We start from the raw sequence: 20000 nt of genomic DNA, 5'->3' as shown, positions 1-20000 counted from the left end.
CTGTAGAGGGTCTCGTCATCTTTGGGGATGAGACCTATCAGCGTTGTCTCATCTGCGAATTTGACCATGTGGTTGGTGCTGCAGCTGGTTCTGCAGTCATGAGTCAGCAAGGTGATGAGCAGAGGACTGAGCACACAGCCCTGAAAGGCCCCGGTGTGATGCTACTCGAGGTGTTGTTGCCGACACGTACCGCTTGTGGCCTCTCACTGAGGAAGTCCAGCAGCCAGTTACACAGCGAGGTGTTGAGCCCTAGCTGGTCAAGTTTGCAGATAAGTCGTTGTGGGACGATGGTATTGAATGCTGAACTAAAGTCATTCTCACATATGAGTCTTTTTGTCCAGGTGGGTGAGGGCTGGGTGGAGAGCGGAGCAGATTGCATCCTCGGTGGACCGTTTGGCCGAGTATGCAAACTGGAAAGGGTCCAGGGTCGGGGGGAGAATGGATTTGATATGCGACATGACTAGTCGTTCAAAGCACTTCATGATTACGGGGGTGAGTGCCACTGGACGGTAGTCATTGCTGTGTAAATACCAGAAATAAAACAAATGTCGGAACATCAGCTGTGTGCTCTTCCGTAGTCGCACACAGCTGTCTCCGGCTCTAGGACAAGTGTCTGGATGAAGCCGCTTCCAGCGCTCATTCAGGGGGACCAACAGTGACTGTTTGGCTGGCTGTGCGAAGTGCTGTTCCCATGTAGGTGTTCCCACAAGACACATCGCTTTGAACTGAAATTGTGTCTCCTTCAGAGTACAATGGTAATTTCTTAAGAAGAGCAGCATAAAACACAGAAAACAATGCCATGCATGGACCCCAACATGGCCGCCAAAGGTTATTGTGGTCACGTGAGTGAATACGCTCTATATATTGCAATGTCTTACGGCAGTAGTAGCCACACTTTCAAAATTTCTTGCGAAATTTTCTAGTTTAAACATACATCTTTACATATCTTGTGGTTGAGTAAAAATGATCAGAAACCAAAATAAAAAATGCAATTATATTCAATTATCAATTTACATAGATGGTAGACTTGTTTCCCTTCACCCAATCAAATGTCTGTATTTCAACCTGTATTTGCATAAAGCAGTAAAGTCAGAGTTCTGTCATACACAAGACGATTGCACTGAGCCAGACAGTACTTTCCTACACCAGTGTGCGGTACAAGTACAAATGGTAGTATGTATAGGCTTAATTGGTGTTGGGATTATGAGCATATTTTCTCCCCTTGAAGTGGTCCCTGGCCTGGTTGGATTATATTTTTTCAATATATTTCTTGGCTGCGGTAATATTTGTCTGTCTGGATTGTTTTAGTGTGAGTTCTCTAGCTTTTGAGTTATCGGCCGACTGGAGCTTTTTTTCTCCAATAAAATGGGACCCCATGGCATTCTGCCCGTGGTGCTCAAAGAGCCAAAAACAACTCAAAAAACATTCCAAAATACAACAATGTCAACGCACTGTAAGGGCTTGTGGGGAAGTATCTGCCGTTTGTCAATATGCGTTCTTCTCTGTACTTGTGTTCTCGTGAATGCATCAGAATGCATCAGAGGAGACTTGTGCGTACTTGAGACAGCCAATATCCCAGAATGCATTTCGTACCAGCAAAAGGGGAACAATGGCGCATGAGAAAACTCACAACTGAAAGTTGACAGTCTCCAAATACTACTGTTGTTGAGTCACAAAATGTAATTTTAGGATTATTTTTCAGGTGAGAAGTTAGTTGTTCAAATGTGTGATCGGTTTGTCAAGAATCAGCCGAATTAAAAAGATATGAGACAAGTTGAGATCCTGTTCGCGGGACCGGTGTGACCGTAACCACCCGGCCGTCCGTGCTCTGATGCCCGCCGAGAGAGGCCTGACCTGGGCAGGGCCATTTGAGATGATCCCCTGGCTCTGATTTCTCCGTAGCGGTTAAACATGAGCTATAAGTCATTTTTAAGGATCTAACGAGCAATCTTTATTAGTTCATTATTTATTCACAGGAATGTTACATCAGTTTGAAATCTTGTCTTCTGTCGCAAACTGCGGTCGATGGGAATCCAACTGATTCCGACGTGTTGAAATCTGACTGATTGTGAGTGCAAGTGCACCTCACTCTGCCATCCGCCGCCATGTTAAATCTCCCTCCAAAGCCACGTCTGAAGCTCGTATCTGATTTGTAAATTGCCCGTACAGACACATGTTTTATCGTACAGACTCACCAGTTACAGTATCTGTTAATCAAGTTATCCTAATGCTCTATATGCGATATCGAAGCAATAGGGGCTTTTAACTCACAGAGGTCTGAGGTAATTTTCTCGATTTGTATATCATTTCTTAAATTCACTTTTTAAAGTCACTTGCATATGATACATACTCATGTGTTTTACATCTAAAATTGCAGAACAGTCTCAGCTCTCTATATAATGAGGCATCATTGTCCTAGGCACAAGTGTAACGTTATATTATGGCCCTAAAGCTGAAAAAAAAAATACTATTTTGGAACTTCTTCATATCTCTTGTGAAAACATACCTTTACTCATGTGGTTCAACTGTTTTTGTGCTAGAAATTGTTTTACCAAAGGGTCTTAGGTTCACAAAAGCAGTGGAATATATGAATAAAATGGTAGACACATGTAAATAAATGTCTAAAACCAAATTTATTATTGTATGTCTGGGATGAGCCACGGATGGTTTTGCGGCCTGTGTCCGGCCTGGTGATCTGCAGAGACCGACTGGAGCCTGCTGCAGCAATGCTGTATGTTGTCCTGTGGACCCTGGCAGATGTGAATCCTCTCTGTAAAATACATCACTAATAGTTAGTGTAAGTTCACTGATTACACACCAACATGTAACGAATGCTACGTGCTAATGTTGCTAAGCTAACAAAGAGCCATCTTTGGTCAGGGCACAAGCTAAAAAAAGCTTCTGCTAGCTTCCAGATAGAAGCTAACATAAACACAGTTACAGTCCTACAGACACACAACTGAGAGCCAACCCTACTAGTCGTACTCGGTTCACTTCAAAAAAGTTAATGGGGATCGTGGCGATATTTTATTACGCACTATTCAGTCTCATAGAGACCCTGTAGCCATCTAAAACATGTTAGCTCGCTGTGTTAATTCGGGTTAGCTATTGCTAATCAAACCACGATAGTTTCAGTCTTTCAAACCCAGAACAGAGATTTAATACTACTAGGTGTACTCGGTTCACATCAGGAAAGTTACGGGGATCGTGACAATATTTAATTACGGACTGTTCAGTCGTGTTAGCTTGCTATAACTAGCTCCGTCTTAGCAACAGCTCCAGTTGGCTTCCAGTTCCCGTTACACTTACCCATTTTTCAATGGATCCCTTTTATTGGCCTTGTCCTCTTTATCGCTGGTATCGTATCCTTCAGGCTGTGAAGCTGCGCTGTGCTCTTCAGTATAGCTTTGGCTCGGCTCAGGCTCATATTTCACTGTGTGAAGCACCTACGATGACGCGAGAACAAGGTCAAGGAAGTGGAACGTCTCCTGATTCCACCAGTTTTAAAACCATATCTCTGTGAGGTTTTATCGCGAAGATATTTATTTAAAACGTTAAATAAATTAATATCACCACCCAACTCGGGCGTGTAGCGTGATCGGAGATCTTGCCGGGGGAAGAGGAGAGAAGTAGGAAGGGGGGGGATAGGAAGGCAAGACCTCTTGACCTAAAACAGTGGCACTCCGTCAACTATTATCTCAGTGATCCCGGAGGAAATAACATGAGTATAATGTTTTCAGTCTTTTATCTCGCCCCGGGCTAAATCTTTAGGATTTTTGAAATTTCGAGTTAAGTTATAGGTTTTGGCGAGGGTGTTTTACAGGTCTATGCTGTCAGTTTCCCACAGTGGACTGTAACTTGTCTCAACCCATATAGCGAGTGCGTGCTTCGTCTACACCTTCTCTCTGCCTGTTTGACACCATCTTATCATTATACTAACACTGCAAAGTTTTCACCCAAAGATACTTACCTTAAGTCTCTTCGGTAGATTCAGTCGTCACTTCTGTATCTCACGGTTGGTGGACAGGGAAAGAGGGTTAAATTGTTCTAAAGAACCAGAACTTTATTTGGTGTCAGTCACTTACTCAATCGTAAGGCTGAGATTTTTTATTTTGCGCTCCAATCACTTACAACAATTTCAACTCAATGAAACAGTGCTCAGTGTAAAAAGTAAAATGAAAATAAAACTAAGTTCAGAGCTGGTTGAAAACCACTTTCTCTGTTTGGTGTTCCTGTACTGCTGTCAGGCTCTCTTCTCCTGATAGCAAAAATTTCTTCCACACTGAAGCTGGAGCCCTGTCCTCCAGACTCTAGCTGGGTTCCCTGTCTCAACCCCTAAAGGCTGGGACAGGGTGGATAAGATTTTTCTCCTGTTTTAGTAAAGTTACATATTAAGTCTATTCTTCTCTAAATCTGTTCTTCCAGACCGTGGTCTGGTGAAAAAGAAGAGTAAAAAGTAAGAAAAGAAGCGAGAAGGGTCGTTTTCCTCTCTGTGCATCACCTCTTGTACCTCACAGACACACTTAACCCCTCCTCCTTTTCTTTAAGGGTGAGTCCTAGACCTTGGCTCTAAGATAAGCTGAGGGTCTGTTTCCTAATATGGTCACTGGCTGCTGGACCCTAATACACAGGAGATCTTTTTACATTTACCCATAATAATAATTTTATATGGTCTAATCACAACCTGTACTTTAAATCAAGACCAAACAGTTCATATATTCCTTCAACGGTTAAAAGGATAATGGTTATACATAAAAATAGAATGGTTATACATACATATCAAAATGGTTATACTGAAAAAGAAAATAGTTATACGTTTTTAATGATTACACTTTTTTACTTTCATAATTTCTCGATCTCAACAGGCGAGTTAAAGTATCTTTCTTCAGGGATTTTTCAATAGGTTTTCACCAGCTCCATGTAATCTCTGTAACTACCGACATTTGAAGTCATCACTATGGCAGTCTTTGACACAGGTGTTCTTATTAGGGCAGTTTAACAGACACACAGGCTGTGTCTACTACCGAACACTTGCGCACTTTGAGCACTGACTTTCAGAGCTTAGGGTGCCACACTGACAAAACCAGCAAAATTCAGTGCACTGAAAGTATACGGATGACGCACTGAAAATGGTCAAAAAATGTAGTGTAAATCGATGGACACTACTCGCACAGAACAGGCGCTATCTTGGCTACGTAGCGGAAGAGGAGGAGCCATTTTGCCAGCTTTTCATTTTATTTCGAAAACAATGGCGGACAGGATAGCTACGGTGGCAGAAGCAGGAGACAAGGCCACAGACTGTAAATGTAAGTATCAGCGGTAATTAAACACTGCACTGATAATAAAATGTACTACAAACATGCCATTTTCAGATTAAAGCCGGCGACATGAGTATTTGGTGGAGTTAACGATGTATACCGAACAGTTAGCATACCTAGGTAGGTAGCATTAGATGCCATTCGATTTGCATGGCAGTTATAAGCCAGCAGGCAAATCCACCACCTGGTCCTCTTGCCAGTCCAACGAAGGTGCACTTTTATCGAACACCTTTCACTTGACGATCGGGGGCAGGTGCCGGGGTCCAGGCGCTTGCTCCAACGGCCAGTTCGACGACAGATAGCTATGTCAGCAGCAGACAGTGTTAAACAACGGCTGTTCTGTTAAACAATCGAAATGGTAATTTTAATAATGGATTAGCAATGGATTATGCTCAGTTTATTAACAGGTTAACATGACAACACAAACGTTTGCCCGTTAACCCTGTAAGACCCGTTGTTGTAATATTACGTCACTTTTATCTCTCCAAAAAATACATTTGCAAGAACTTTTTTTGAGGAAAGACCACACTTGCATAGTCAATGGGTCCTATTGTCTTGCCTTGCAATGCCATTGGATTGTAAATGTGTATATAGGTCTAGCCAGAAGGCCTTGAACTCACTCTGCCTGCAAACTTTCCTGGAAGTGCATCTCCTTGTTTTATTCAACTGGCTATATCAACATTGAAGTAAATAAATTTCTTGAAATATTTTTTTTTCTTGATTAGAGTATGTAGTTCATGTAACTACTAAATTATTGTGGAATTAATGCATCACATTAGATTTTCAGCATGTTATGTCGTAATTTTACAACGTTGGGTGAAAATGGTAGCTAAAATAGTATGCACCTTGCACACTACATGGAGACATTCCACTTCTTGAATGTTCAGATACAGGATAAATACTTACAGAAATATAATGTATTTGATGGGTTATTTGTTATCATTCTAAGTTTAGATCCGATTGGAATAATTCTAAATGGGTTAGGGTAACCCTAGATTGTTTCTGTGTGATATAGTCAACTTTTTTTTATCTGGACTTTGTTTGCCCAAATATCTCCTTGTTACACAAGCTAGATCATGTTTGTGGAATGATTTGGAGGATGGTTGTGCAGGCACAAGTGTAAATGTTTTGTAACGTGGGGGTTGCATGTACGGTGAATTGTTCAGGGAAAGGTGTAAATGTTCTGCAATGTGGGGATGTAAGAGTTACGGGTGGGTTATATTTTCCTTTTGTAAATGTAAGTAGAGAGCAATTGGGCTAGCCAGACAGTATTGTGTGCCATCAGTGTAATGTATTGCCTAAATAGGATTAATTTGCATTGGAATTAGTTATACTTGACCACCAACATGGTTACACATTTCCCGGTGAATACAACAAGAGGACGTTGCAGATATTGCGTGAAAGGATATTCCAATACGCTCTGCAGGAAGTGCAATCTCCGTCTCTGCTTTTCAGATGAAAGGAACTGCTTTGGGACTACCATTGCAAGTAAACAAGGGATACTGATTCTTTATAGTTTTCTATAAGATTTTATACAGTTTTTTTTATGTTTTTAAAATATATTATGATTCATAAAAATATGACTGTTAGGTGATTAATGAAATGTACTGTTATAGTGCTATGTAAGCAATACACACTCCAAGTAGTTGTTTTGTGCATTTGTTTTGACAGTTTGAAAGCAAATGCTGAAATTGTGCTACTAACGAGGCCCAACGTTGCAATATTACGTTTCCCTAAAAATTTACAAAAACCTTTTTTTTAAAAAAAATAAATCCTTCATTATCTAAGACTCTTACAACATCATCTGACTTAAAAAAAATTAGACATTATTTTTATGTTTGGGTCTTACAGGGTTAACACACGTCGTCGGATAATTAATAACATTACGATAGCTATCTAAGCGTGTCCTTCTAGAAATAGTTGTAGCTTTCAGTCATCGTGTGTGTTTTTTTTTTTTTAATGTCGCGGTATTTCACATGTCTAGGGACAGACAAGGACACAAGGGCCTTAATCCCGTAGCGATCGGATAATAAATCCCTCTTCACAGTGAAGAGAAACGCCTCCGTGACAGAATTTGAGTAAGTAAAATTACTCATACGGTATCTATATACGGTATATACTGTAAATGGTTGCCTTAGTTGCTAACCTTGCAATGATCAATGTGGTCATTACTGTTTCAGAGATGTGGTTGAGGCGAGATGTTAAAGCAGCATATATTTTCACCAGGGTCTTCATAAAGGAGACAGGGCTTGGGGGCTTGGATCCCAAGCTTGTAAAAAAGAGGTGGGAAAACCTTGTTCACAAATATAAGGTCAGATTAAGACTTGTGTCCAATAAAGTATCTTTCTTGATCATAACTTTGCCGAGATATGTCGAGATGGCATGGTGAGTGAGTATTTACATGCAGTGTACATGTACATGCTTGCAATGTATTATGATTAAGGTGATGTTGTTACTCTTGTTCTTATCTATGTATTGTGCTCAAAGTAATGTAAAGTAATCGTATGGTGAGCCTTTAGTTCAATAACGTATTACCAGACCAATTGAAGGCACAATGATGTGCAACTCCTGTTTGACTGTCTTTTTATCTGCAGGAGCTCAAGAAACCCCGGACGGGTGTGAGCACAGATGGGGTTGGAGTTACTGCTGCTTCTTGGAAGTGGTATGCCCTTATGGATGAGGCACTGGGAGCCAGGCTATCTGTGACCCCTCCAGTCCTCTTTGCTTCATCCAGCCGGGAAGTGGCAGGGACCCCTCCCACCCACCTGTGGTCACACCCCTCCCCGTAGCCAGTAATTCAAGTGAAGCTTCTTCCACAGTGACTGCGGTTACATGCATTCAAATTACTGGCTTAATCGGACTGAAATCGAATTATCCTGCTCATGTAAACACCATTGTTCGAATAATTGCGGTCCGACTACGATCCGATTAACACGCCTGGATAACTCGATCCAGCTCCCTTTGATAATTCGGACATCCCGGCATGTAAGATCCCGTCGTTCTCCTCCCTCCCTCCCAGGTCGTGACCTGAAAGTCGAAAGAGACGATAAGTTGTCATGGCCGGCAGAAACAAACGTAAAAGTCGGGTTACAAGCCGATACTACCTTCGGTGGGTGTCCCCGCTAGCTCCCTGCTGTAGCCAGCTTACGCCTCTGCTAGTTCCCTGTTTGCTCTCCGCTAGCTCCCCGACAACCACCGAAGGTAGCGGGGTTCTCTCCATTATGAAGAGTGAAGAGGTCAAGCGGAGATGGCTGTATCACCACTAGATGTAATGAAAACAGCGCCACCTATCGTATCGGATATGACATGCTTTCGGCCAATGATTCGATTTATTCACTGCCATGTATATTAGGATAATAGCAGTTGCCCCGAAAGAGAGCATAGTCCGACTAAAGCATGATTCGAATTAATACCATCATGTAAACGCACTGACTGTCAACTCCGAAAAGACGGAAGGTAGACACTGTGGGGTTTGCCGAGCTCATTAAAGAGAATGACAGGATGTTGTCCGAGGTGTGGAAGGAGATGGAGGAGAAGCACAGAAGAGCAGAGGAGGCCAAGGCGGGCGAAGCAAGGGAGGCTGTTGAGCGAGAGTCGCAGCGACACAGGGAGGCCCTGGAGGAGAGAATAGAGGAGAGAAGATTGAGAGAAGGCATAGAGGAGAGAAGATTGAACATTCTCAGAGAGAGTGAGGAGAGGAGAGCGAGGGAGGGAGGCAGCCATCCAAGAGAGGGAGAAAGCATTAGAGAGGAGGGAGACAGTAACCAGAGAGAGAGAGGGAGAGGGAGAGAGAGAAGAATGAGCGAGGCAGCCGCCAGAGGAGGAGCACCTCCTCACCCTTTTAGAAAAAATTGCATCTAAGAAATAAAAATACAGCTTGGTCACTTCAGATCCATCTACATGTCTTTTTACTAACACTTAACCCGTAGGGGGCTGGCCTGTTTTACTTTTCTAGGAAGTCAATAGTGATCACTGAATTACCATACCCTTATCATATGAGTAGCTGTCATTTGCTGATGGGTGGGCTGTTAGAGCTCAAACTGAAATGTGCAAGAAATTAGTTATATTCTTCTTATGAAATGCTTATCAATATTTAAGTTTTAAACTGCATACATTTTAAAGGAAAGGGTTTAAGATTTCTGTGGGTAGTCTCTTGTGGAATTTTAGAGGTATATTGACACAATAATTAGGTTAGGAAGCACTATGAAATATTACAAACTCAAAAATTGTTAGCTAATTATAGGAGAATTCTGGTGTTCAGAACCCCCTATCCAATTTTAATTTGTGCATTTAAATGCAGTCGTGATCTGGAGCATAACACTGAGCGGCTATCCTCTGTCTCTTCTCTGCCCCAGAGACGTTTCCTGGAGGTTCTGGTGCTGGCTGGTCCTCTGCTGCCCTCCCGACATCTGCATCTGGCTCCAGCAGGTCACTGTTGGTGAGGCAGATGTTGTGGAGCACAGTGCAGCACACTATGACCTCCGGCACAAACCTCACATCCACTTCCAGGGCCTTCAAGAAGATTGACCGCCATCGCGTCTTCAGTATTCCGAAGGACCTCTCCACAACACACCTCGCCTTTGACAGGCAGCAGTTGTAGCGTGCTTGGAGGTGGTTGCGGACAGGCTGCCTGAAGGGGGTCATGAGGCAGATGAGTTGGGACAGGCAGGGGTAGCCACCATCCCCAAGGATACAGTATCCTGGTGGAGGGTAAGACTGCTCATAAAATATGGGGCCGTTTTTCAGGACCGTGGCATCATGCACTGAGCCTGGGTAGCCCACACACACATCAATGAATTTGCATTTATCATCACAGATGGCCTGCAGCTGGATGGAGTGAAAAAGCTTTCTGTTGAAATAGCAGACAGCATCCTCTGCTTGGGGCTTCACCCGGACGTGGCAGCCATCGATAGTCCCCGCCAGGCTGCCGACCCAGCTTGACGGCCAAAGCGGGCACCTAGGCGTGGGAGTTCCTCTCCTGTAGGGTGGCGGACAATTGTGTACAGGAGCGCAGAGATCTGTGCACTCATTGTGTGCACCACCCGGTGAACAGAGACCCGGGGCATGTCGATAGGAGGTGGCGCTGGCAAGCCAGAAAAGAAAAAATAAACAGGAGATCTCGGGGCCCCAACCGTGGTTACAGTCAATGCAACCGTTGATATGTACGCACACAGGCAGGAGGAGCGAAGACAAAGTGGCTGACTGTGTCTGTGCACACGCAGACACACACAAAAACATACACACGCAGTAGGGCTGTCAAAATTGCTCAAAAATGATGTTTGAATATTCCCTTTTAAAAAACACATAGGCTATATTCAAATATATTCGACTTTCTGGTTGCGCATTAGGCACGTGACGTCAATAACAGGACAAATTAATACGAGACATAACTACATGTATAAGTAATTTATTTAAGTTTAAACATATTTAACAACATATTACCCAACAAAAATAGGTAAATTAACTAATGGCCAAGACAGCAGACCTTGGCCTCTCGCTCGCACACACGCACTCTCTCTCTCTCTCTCTCTCTCTCTCTCTCTCTCTCTCTCTCTCTCCCGCACCGTCGCGCTCTCTGCACATAGCGGTTTAAATGAACGGCAACAATAAACAAATGCTGAGTGCTGATCAAGAGTTTTGTAAAAGCAGACAACGAACTTGTGGCGGATGGCGCAAAATACGTATCCAGACGTGGCTGTTTCGCTGAAGTTTCACATTTTATGCCATGTTCTCTTGGGTGTACATTCTGGAGATGTAGCCTCAAGTGGCTTGTTGTTGAATAGTAAGCTAACTCTAGCTTATGTAGTGACCAGTCGTCCTCTTTTTCCCGGACATGTCCTCTTTTCGAGACCTAAAAAATGCGTCAGGCAGGGATTCCAAAAATGTCCGGGACTTTGCCTCGTTGGATATTTGTGTTTCTCTGGGTCTTTCACAAACTAGTTATTACACCCTTACACGTTTTGGAAACGGCATCTTGCGTTCCATCTTCTGCGTAAGCTTTGACTGGAGAGAGAACTGTCATTGGTCGACCGATCTCAGTGTTGCCAGATTCACGATAATTATCCTCCAAATACAACCATTATAAGCCTTTTGTACGATACTTCTCCCATCACCAATCTGGCAACACTGAGCACCTTGTCACCTCCACTCGCAATGAATATCCTGTTACGCTCTATAGAAAGTAGTTCGGCATAAAACATTGGCACATCAATAATCGACTAGAATTTCAGCGACAAACTGTTTTTTGGCAGTGTCGCACGACTCATTCTTTTTTATGAGATAATGCACGACTGTGGAGCGGAATGAAACGATAACGGGGTTCACCTTACGGCCTGTAGTTGCATTGTTTACAACAGGAACAACAGGGTTAATATCACTTTTTTTTGCTGCGGTCAAGCTGGGTTCTGCACTTTCCGCCATCTTACACGCAGGTCAGGGTGACCAGATTTGAGTTTGTGGAAAAGAGGACACTTCATCGCGGCTGCAGCAGGGGTTGCCAGATTCAGGATAATTATTCTCCAAAATCTCTTTTTTTTACATTTGAATATTAATTTTCACATTTGAAATTTATTTTTTAACAACTATTCGAATATATATTCGAATTTCGAACATTTGTTGACAGCCCTACAGGGCAGACAGTATTGCATTGACCCTTTAGAAAAGAGTGCCGTTTCTTTAAGGGAAGGAAACATGCCATTATGACTGAATATAGTAAAATGTATGCTTGTTTTTACACTGGGATTTTAATGAATAAAAGTTGCAAAACCAAAGAAGGATGTGTGTCTAGACAATTTGTATCAAAGGTGCAACACATTTCCTACCTTCATGAAATACTATAACTAATGACTATCTAAAATGTTTGTTGAGTTCGTTCAAGTTTGCCGTGGCGGCTCTGGATATCACCCTCAATCATCCATTTATTCAAGCTTTAAATGGAACTCAGAATCAGAAACTTTGTATTGCCACGTGAGTTAGTACAAATGAGGAATTTGTCCTGGCGGAGGGTGCATCACAAAACAACAACAACAACAACAACAACAACAACAACAAACAGCAGCAACAACAACAGAGAACATTTAACTATCCAAAAGAAAGTATAAAATAACATTTGGATAAACAAGTAATAAGTAAGTACAAAGTAAATAAGGTGCAGTAAATATGCAGTAAATAATTAGCGATGCAATTAAAAAATACGAAATAAAGGTAGCGATCAATAAAAGCCCCCATTTCTGAATAGGGGAGTGACTCCGCTGGGTGGAGGCATCCCACTTAGTGTACTAATCTGTACATCCAAAACACTTCTGTAGAGCAGCTGTAAGCTTCATCTGTCCACACAATACCCCATATCATATTTCAGTGGACACATTTAACGCCCTTGATCTGAAGATAAGTCATTGGTAATCTTTCTGCTATTTTACAGTAAAAGAAAAGAGGCAGTTTGACATGAAAATACTCAAATCTAATTTACCTATTTAGCATGTAAAAAAAGATAAAATGATCAATAAACACTGGCCACAAGATTTGATCTCATTCTTTCTTTAATACTGTGTGTTCGTGGCTTGTGTTTCAGATCTGGGATTTGGCCGATCCTGATGGCAAAGGCTATCTGGACAAACAGGTAGGGATTTGAAAAGTGCTCTGTCTTTGACGATGTGCTGAATGTACTTTTGAAGAGGAAAGCAAAAATTACTGTAGATGTAATTATGCCAAAGTACCTAATGACAAAAAATGACAAGTGAAATTAAATCTCTACAAGTTGATCTTAAAAGTGAACCCCAATTGTGTGTTTTAATACTTGCAGTTCAAATAAGAGCAAGGGTAAACCAGCCAACAGTAACCTATCCAGGCAAAGATAGATATGTATTTATTCATGTAAACATTGACCTATATTTACTTTTTCTAGTTCCTGTATGAACAGAGTTGCATGCCTTTTGGGTGCTACATCAGTATTAGTTATATCAAGTAGAGAATGAGATGGCTGTTACTGTGTGTTTTCTTTCTCAGGGATTTTATGTCGCTCTGCGGCTGGTGGCTTGTGCCCAGAGCGGTCAGGAAGTTAGTCTGTCCAGCCTCAACCTCACAATCCCTCCTCCTAAGTTTGTGAGTATGACTTCATCATGAAAGCTCAAATTGTTTTAATACTTAATGTAATTATACTCATGCTATGTTACCATGTTATTAAACCTTGTATCAAAAGCTCTTTATAAGAAAAGAAAATGTGTGGCAGCCATCTTTGTTTGTCTGATTTCAGAAGGATACCAGCAGTCCATCTCTAAGCAGCACAGCATCTGCCTCCAGCGAATTACACTGGGCTGTCAGGGTGTGTTGAAACACACACACACGCACACACACATGCACACACACAGTAGGATGAAGCCATCATCAGAGATATTTCTCACTGACTCACAGACAATGGGAAAATAAATTACATTACCCAACCAAAAAAAGTCCAAAAAAACATTTGTTTCAGATAACATCAGCCACTGATATATATTTATTAAAAGGCAAATGTATTATATTATTGTTATTTTGATGACAACATATAAACAGATATTACATAGAGGCTTACTAACAGTGGTGTATAAAGTACCAAAAAGCCATACCTGAGTAAAAGTAAAAATACCTTACTGGAAAACGACTTAAAAGTCTGTTTCAACTATGCCGGTGTTCTGGATTAAAACTGAAGCAGAATATCCCGAGATCACCAAAAAAAAACTGAAAACCTGCTTCCATTTCCAAAATCCTGTGTTTGTGAAGCGGGTTATAAATTAGGGAGTAGACAGGACATAAAAGAACACACGTAGGGTGTCGTTGTCTCCCATCCAATGGAACTTGCTCCGTGAAAATATTGTCTTACACGTAACCGTCCGTGGCCCATAAAGATTTGGGGCTGCTGGACTCGAGGATGTAGAGGACAAATGCATAATATTGTGATTCGCCAAACCTGCTAGGGCACATCACGGCCGGACTGGGGAAAAAAAGTGTCACAGCCGACCTGCAGAGCCGCTTTACCGTATGACACGAAAAAAAAAGAGGTGACTGCAGTTGAACAATGCGCGGGGCCTGGCGCACTAAGCCACTTCATCCAACAACGTTGTTGGCCGCAGCGCTGCGCTCATTCCACCCGCCCCCAGTACCACCAGTGTCGAGACTCTTCGAGGGATCTACAGATTGCAGCCTCAGGGCAAACTCAGCACGATCTCACTATTACGGGCATGGAGGAGGTTACACGGGACGTGTGGACCGACCAGCAAAACTAATTTGACTACTTTGACAAGATAAAAAAGCGTGGCCACTCTGTGGAGCAATGTGCCGTTATGCAGCGCTCGTGATGTTGTGCATCCTGACTGACCGACTTGACCAGCCCAAACCTGTCCACAATGCATGTTCTCCAAATAACCACCAAACAACCAGTCACATTTAGTAATGACAAAATTATTCAACAACATCATAAACCTACACACACACACGCACGCACGCACGCACGCACGCACGCACGCACGCACGCACGCACGCACGCTGTAACTTGGAGGGCAGAGCTGTGCCGGTCTGACCAGCAGCAGCAGCAGCAGCAGCAGCAGTGCTGTGTATGATTGAATACAACTGCACATATAAAAAATAAGCTACAAAGCCAGCATTTCACTCACTACATTTCCGTAATTCTCTGTGTGAAAGGCATCATCAGTACACAAGCAAGTCATAATGCACCAGTAAGGTAGCTTTTTGGTTCTAGTTTGAAGTTAGAAGTTTCAAGCCTTTCCTGAAACGTCTTCTGTGAGAAAGGCGTTGCCAGTAAATCCACCACCAAGTCTACTGATTCAGTCAGAGAAAATAAAAAAAAACACACCAAGCTAAAGTATAAAAGTGTAATTGTTTCTCTAAATATGTTCTAACAACTTACTCCTTCGTACCTACTGAGTTCAGCCAGCTTGTTTTCTGGTAGACAGAAATCATGGGGCCCCACTGACCAATCATGTTAATGGTCACACGGGCCCTGTGACCAATCACAATGCCAGCAGATATTAATGCCAGCTAACGGTATTAATACCGTTAGCATGTTTTTTTGTTGCACTACTCTAACATAGAGAAACAAAAGGTGAAATCTGATTGGATAAACTATATATAGCCAGCTATTAAGCTGAGCTTTTTACCCCCCTTTTTACGGGTGCCGGCCAAATGGGAGTCTTTGTCAGCAAGCAAACTTTACACGGTCGTTATGGCAAGGACAGCTTCTCATTGACGGATGAAACTGGAATCTCCGGGCGCAGAAATTTGCGCCTTAGCCAATGACATTGTTTCTTATTTCAACGTAATTGAACTATTCTTCGAATCACAGACCTGTATCATTCCCTTCACATTCCATATATCTCCCATGTATCTATGCGGGCAACATAGCTAGCAGAGACATGGCGACTAAAAACTCTGTGGTATCTCTACGCGAAACACCTTTCAATCAATGATCAGATGTTGACAAGAAGAGGCTGAAGGAGTTGGGATCCGAACATCCGGATTTAAAAATCCAGCAGCAAAGCACTGACGGAGGACGTACACCCGGAGCTTCTCCTCAAGCCTATATGCTAACCGGAGCTGGATAGCTGGATGCTAATAAGCTTGAAAGGATTGCTGCAGAGGTGAGTGTCAAAATCAGCAGATACCTGTGTTTAGAGTTTAATGTTTTATTTTTCCCACAGCAGAACGCATGTTGGACAGCGTTAGATTTGGCTGGATATCATATCAGACTATAACTTTGTCTAAAATACCATTCAACCCCCAACAAGTTAGTGTGCGTGCGTGCGTGTGTGTGTGTGTGAGAGAGAGACAGAGAGAGAGAGTCAGTCAGTCAGTCAGTCAGTCAGTCAGTCATAGCGCCAGGCTAGAGCATCAAGCATGCTCCTGGACTTTTGTATATGTTGATGAGCCATCAAGACACACAAAACATAGTTTTTTGTCTGCAGCCACGACAATCTTTGAAATCAAAGGTTGTTAACATCTATATGGCCATAGCACCAGGCTACAGCCATCAAGGTGGCCCCTGGCCTTTTGTCTGTTGATGAGCCATCGAAACACACAAAACATATTTTTTTGTCAACACTGATTGTTGGCTTTTGTCTGTAGTATGAAGCCTGTTTGTAATAGATATTTCCCGACAACTTATCTGTCTCCGTCTCTCTATATTTATCTGTAGGTTTGTGACATCATACTTGGACACACCAGGGAACGCTTTGCCTTCAAAGACGTCACCTCATCAGTGCCACCTTACTGCTGGGCCCCAATGTAAAATGTGATGTCGCTCTATTCTGCTCTAAACCTCTTTCATGTGAGGGTTTGGGCACCTCTTTTATTCTGTAAACCTCTGAAACCCAACCCAATGTTTCTTAACCCCTTCTGCTCTGAACCTCTCAAGCCCTAAGTAACAGTTTGTTGATAGTTGTTATTGGACAGCGTTGAGCACTGTATTTTCTTGAAATAAAGCTTTGTTTTTTTTAGAATATTCTACTCAAAACCTCTTTTCTTCTCATTGTGGAGTGCTTTCCTTTTGTGAATAAGCTTTGGCTCTTCAGTCAGGCTTGGACCTAGAGTCATTTCAAATCAGGTTTTTTACATTACTCCTGTGTGTTTTCCTTTGTAGCACGAGGAGAAGAGTAAGTTTGATGGGATTTTTGAGAGTTTGGCTCCAATCAATGGCCTCTTGTCAGGAGAGAAGGTCAGACCAGTCCTCATCAACTCCAAGCTTCCTCTGGATATCCTTGGGAAGGTATTGACTTCAATTTTGGTTTAGCTGGAAAGAAATGCGTTTTGTTTAACAGAAGTCACATGAATAAAATTGTGACAGATAAAACATGTTTTTTCCAAAAGTGGCTTTTTGGTGATATAATCAAACCATAGTTTAGTCACTACATAAATTTCTATGACCGGCCTCATGTGTATTTCTTGCTGTTAGGTTTGGGACCTGAGTGACATAGATAAAGATGGCCATCTGGACAGAGATGAGTTTGCAGTGGTGAGTGTTATCTTCTTCCTTATTACATTATGTCTTTTTGATTCTCTATTGCCTGACATAACTGTACACTCCGTTGCCAATTTGTGACATGCAAGATCTTAAAACTGGGTTACCTCCAGAACATCCTGACTTGTTTGTGGCATGAATTTAACAAGGTGCTGCAAACATTCTTGAGAGATTCTGCTCTTTGTTGACATAATCACTTGCGCCGGCCACATTTAAAGTGACGTTTCATTCGGCCATTCACGAGAACAAACGCTGATCATGTAAATGACAAGTAGCGTAATTTGGAAATACTTTCAATAATCTCATAAACCGCCTGTCAAACTATGAACGTTTGTGTTGCTATTACTGAACACGGCTGTAAAGTGACCAAACTGCTGTATTTGATATTATTTCTCTGGTGTTTAACTGCAGCCTCAGTCCTCATTCTTTTATTTTAATTTAGTTACAGAAGCATTGAATAAAGAGTTAAACTGGACGAGCTCTTCAGTCTGACTCATGTTTATGATTATCATCTTTTCAATGAATTATGTCGTTACATTAAATAAAGCACTATCAAGTTGTGTGGTGTTTCATAAACTGTTGTCTGCATATTTTTATGATCAGATTATAATCTGCATATAAACCATATCAACATAAAGGGGTATAAGACACACGTATGACACACATCGATAGTGGGATAACTTATTTAATTCAGCAGGTTTGAAACTAAACAGTTTATTAGCTTTGTACTCTGAAAAATCCCTTTAGTTTTACTTTCATATTCCTTAATAAACTAATATATAAACCGGGTTGTTTAAATCGTCTGCATGATGCAACACTGTAAGAAGACAGATGAAGTATTTAAGATGCACTTTATTGTGGTCCAAGATGGACTACAACGTTGTAGTTTCATCGCTGCAGACAGACCGACGTCACTAACATTGCCTGCCGTTGCATCATAGCTCCGTCGTTTAGTGAAAGTGGAGTTAAATTTTCTACATACCACGGTTGTCTTTTCCTAACTCCTCATGAATTCTCCTTCCCATCTTTCCTTGACCCTGTGACGTTTCCGCAGAGGTCAAGGAAAAGTGCTTATGGCTGGACGTTAGAGGTGATTATTTGACTATTCGACCGCAGCTCAGGTGACTTTTCAAGACTATTGGAGTTCACTAAGCTCATTGTCATGTTGGTGGAACCAGCTTGACGTGACTTGGTCTTTGCTAAATATTTGTTATACTACTTTTACATGGCTGTGGAAGCTATTAGAAAATGAGTTGAGTGGAGCCATAAAGAAAATTTCACATGGTCATTAGCAATACTCAGATAGTCTGGGGCCTTTAAATCATGTTCCGGTGGTATTGGTATTCCTCTTACCATTTCACCACCTGCAAGAGCAGACTGAACAGGCTGCGTCCATGGATTCATGATGTTGACATCATATTCTGAATCTGCAGTTTGCCTGTGTCAGTGGACGTTGAGATTTTCCAGACAAGGAGACTTTATCCAAACTGCCCCTTTAGTTTCCTGTCCTTAGCGAACAGGAGTGGCAAAGAAGATCGTGTGGTTTTCTGCTGCTGTAGCAGTCAAGGTTTGACAGGTTGTTCATTATTTAAGATACTTCTATGCTGTAAGAGCATTAATAGAAAAGATAGATTCAATTATACACTCTAGTTGGGCCAGTCAGACGTTGTTATGGAACAGCAACAAACATAGGCTCCCATTAAGCTTGTTTAGGGAGAAATTAATTGTAAGCTGGCTGCAGAAACACCAAAGTGGCTTTTGCAGGGATCGCCAGGAGGAAAGGACAGGCACGAGCTCAGCTGAAGCAGATGGTTCTTCTTGGGAGTATGGCTAAGGGCAGGGCTAGACTTCAAAGCTCAAATCAACCCAATACGATACTGCCAGTGGGAAGAAGTGGTGGACTTGAAAGCAACAGGAAGTGCATGCTGCAGTGGAGCAAGAACCACCAAGTTGAACACTGGCCATTCATCATGATGTGGGAACTGGCAATGGAACATGATGTGGGAACTGGCAATGGAGTGGAATTTCACCTTAAAGGATGTCTGGAAATTGAACGCTGAGAGGATCAACTTGTTGATTCAGGGAGGTCTACAATGTCCTTTCCAGCCCATTCAACCTAATCACATGGAAAATTAGGAACACCCGCAAGCCCGCATGTGTTCCCAGAAGGGGACTCTCAAAATACTGGGCGATAGGTACACCAGGTTATCAATTCCATTGTTGATGCAATTCACAAGGGGATCAGCGAAAGTAGATATGCCTACGCTAGAGTCAAGAAAATCATCCAAATAATTTTGTTAGTTCTGATGGGCAGGTGGCACCTTGCATGGTAACGGTGTATGAATGGGTGAATGATGATCAGTAGTGTAAAGACTAGAAAAGCGCTATACAAGTAATTTACCATTTTAATGACTTCAGGGTATACAGTAAGATGTACTAAATACAAATTGATAAATATATGATTGGTCTCAGTGCTCAATACAAGAACTCATGTCTGCCATAATCAGTTTTCTAAAGGCAGCCAATAAGTGTGCATTAACATCAGGTGTGGTCCCCTAGGCCATGCACCTGGTGTACCGGGCCCTGGAGAAGGAGCCTGTTCCTACACTCCTCCCCTCTGCCCTCATCCCTCCGTCTAAGAGAAAGAAGAGTCTAGCCTCAGTGGCCGGGTCTAT

The 20000-nt window shown here is 42.2% G+C and overlaps 2 protein-coding genes across 14 annotated transcripts in view; one reads left to right on the top strand and one right to left on the bottom strand.

Annotated features, from left to right (window-relative positions):
- LOC137794484 (epidermal growth factor receptor substrate 15-like 1) overlaps window positions 1-20000 on the top strand; it is a 108158-nt gene that overhangs the window by 5640 nt on the left and 82518 nt on the right. For 12 of the 13 annotated variants that reach the window (XM_068591283.1, XM_068591279.1, XM_068591277.1 and 9 more), the window contains exons 4-9: window positions 12889-12936; window positions 13323-13418; window positions 13570-13638; window positions 16948-17073; window positions 17260-17319; window positions 19885-20000. The exon at window positions 19885-20000 is cut by the window's right edge and continues 127 nt beyond it. In XM_068591283.1, the coding sequence (XP_068447384.1) occupies window positions 12889-12936; window positions 13323-13418; window positions 13570-13638; window positions 16948-17073; window positions 17260-17319; window positions 19885-20000 (515 nt within the window). Of the gene's footprint in view, window positions 1-12888; window positions 12937-13322; window positions 13419-13569; window positions 13639-14960; window positions 15950-16947; window positions 17074-17259; window positions 17320-19884 lie in introns of those variants that run through there. The other variant, XM_068591286.1, reaches the window with a different exon arrangement.
- Window positions 8236-10384, bottom strand: LOC137794536 (putative nuclease HARBI1). The gene is made up of 4 exons (XM_068591389.1): window positions 10323-10384; window positions 9640-10254; window positions 8752-8933; window positions 8236-8345 (listed from the first exon to the last, which is right to left on the bottom strand). Exons 1-4 carry the CDS (start codon window positions 10382-10384, stop codon window positions 8236-8238), a joined length of 969 nt encoding a protein of 322 aa, XP_068447490.1.

This window comes from Clinocottus analis, unplaced genomic scaffold, assembly GCF_023055335.1.
Source record: "Clinocottus analis isolate CAN_PGR_092001 unplaced genomic scaffold, fCliAna1.0.p SCAF_25, whole genome shotgun sequence".
NCBI classification, from domain to species: Eukaryota; Metazoa; Chordata; class Actinopteri; order Perciformes; family Cottidae; genus Clinocottus; species Clinocottus analis.
The sequence above is the reverse complement of the archived record's forward strand: the minus strand, read 5'-3'. Positions and strand labels throughout refer to the sequence as shown.

What these genes read in the sequence shown, in the direction of transcription:
- LOC137794536 (XM_068591389.1), bottom strand. Translation starts at nt 10,384, where the DNA reads ATGCCCCGGGTCTCTGTTCACCGGGTGGTGCACACAATGAGTGCACAG. An exon ending in GCACAGATCTCTGCGCTCCT is followed by an intron (nt 10,255 to 10,322) that starts GTACACAATTGT and finishes TTGGCCGTCAAG; the next exon opens with CTGGGTCGGCAGCCTGGCGG. An exon ending in CCGTCTTTTCGGAGTTGACA is followed by an intron (nt 8,346 to 8,751) that starts GTCAGTGCGTTT and finishes TTCGACTTTCAG; the next exon opens with GTCACGACCTGGGAGGGAGG.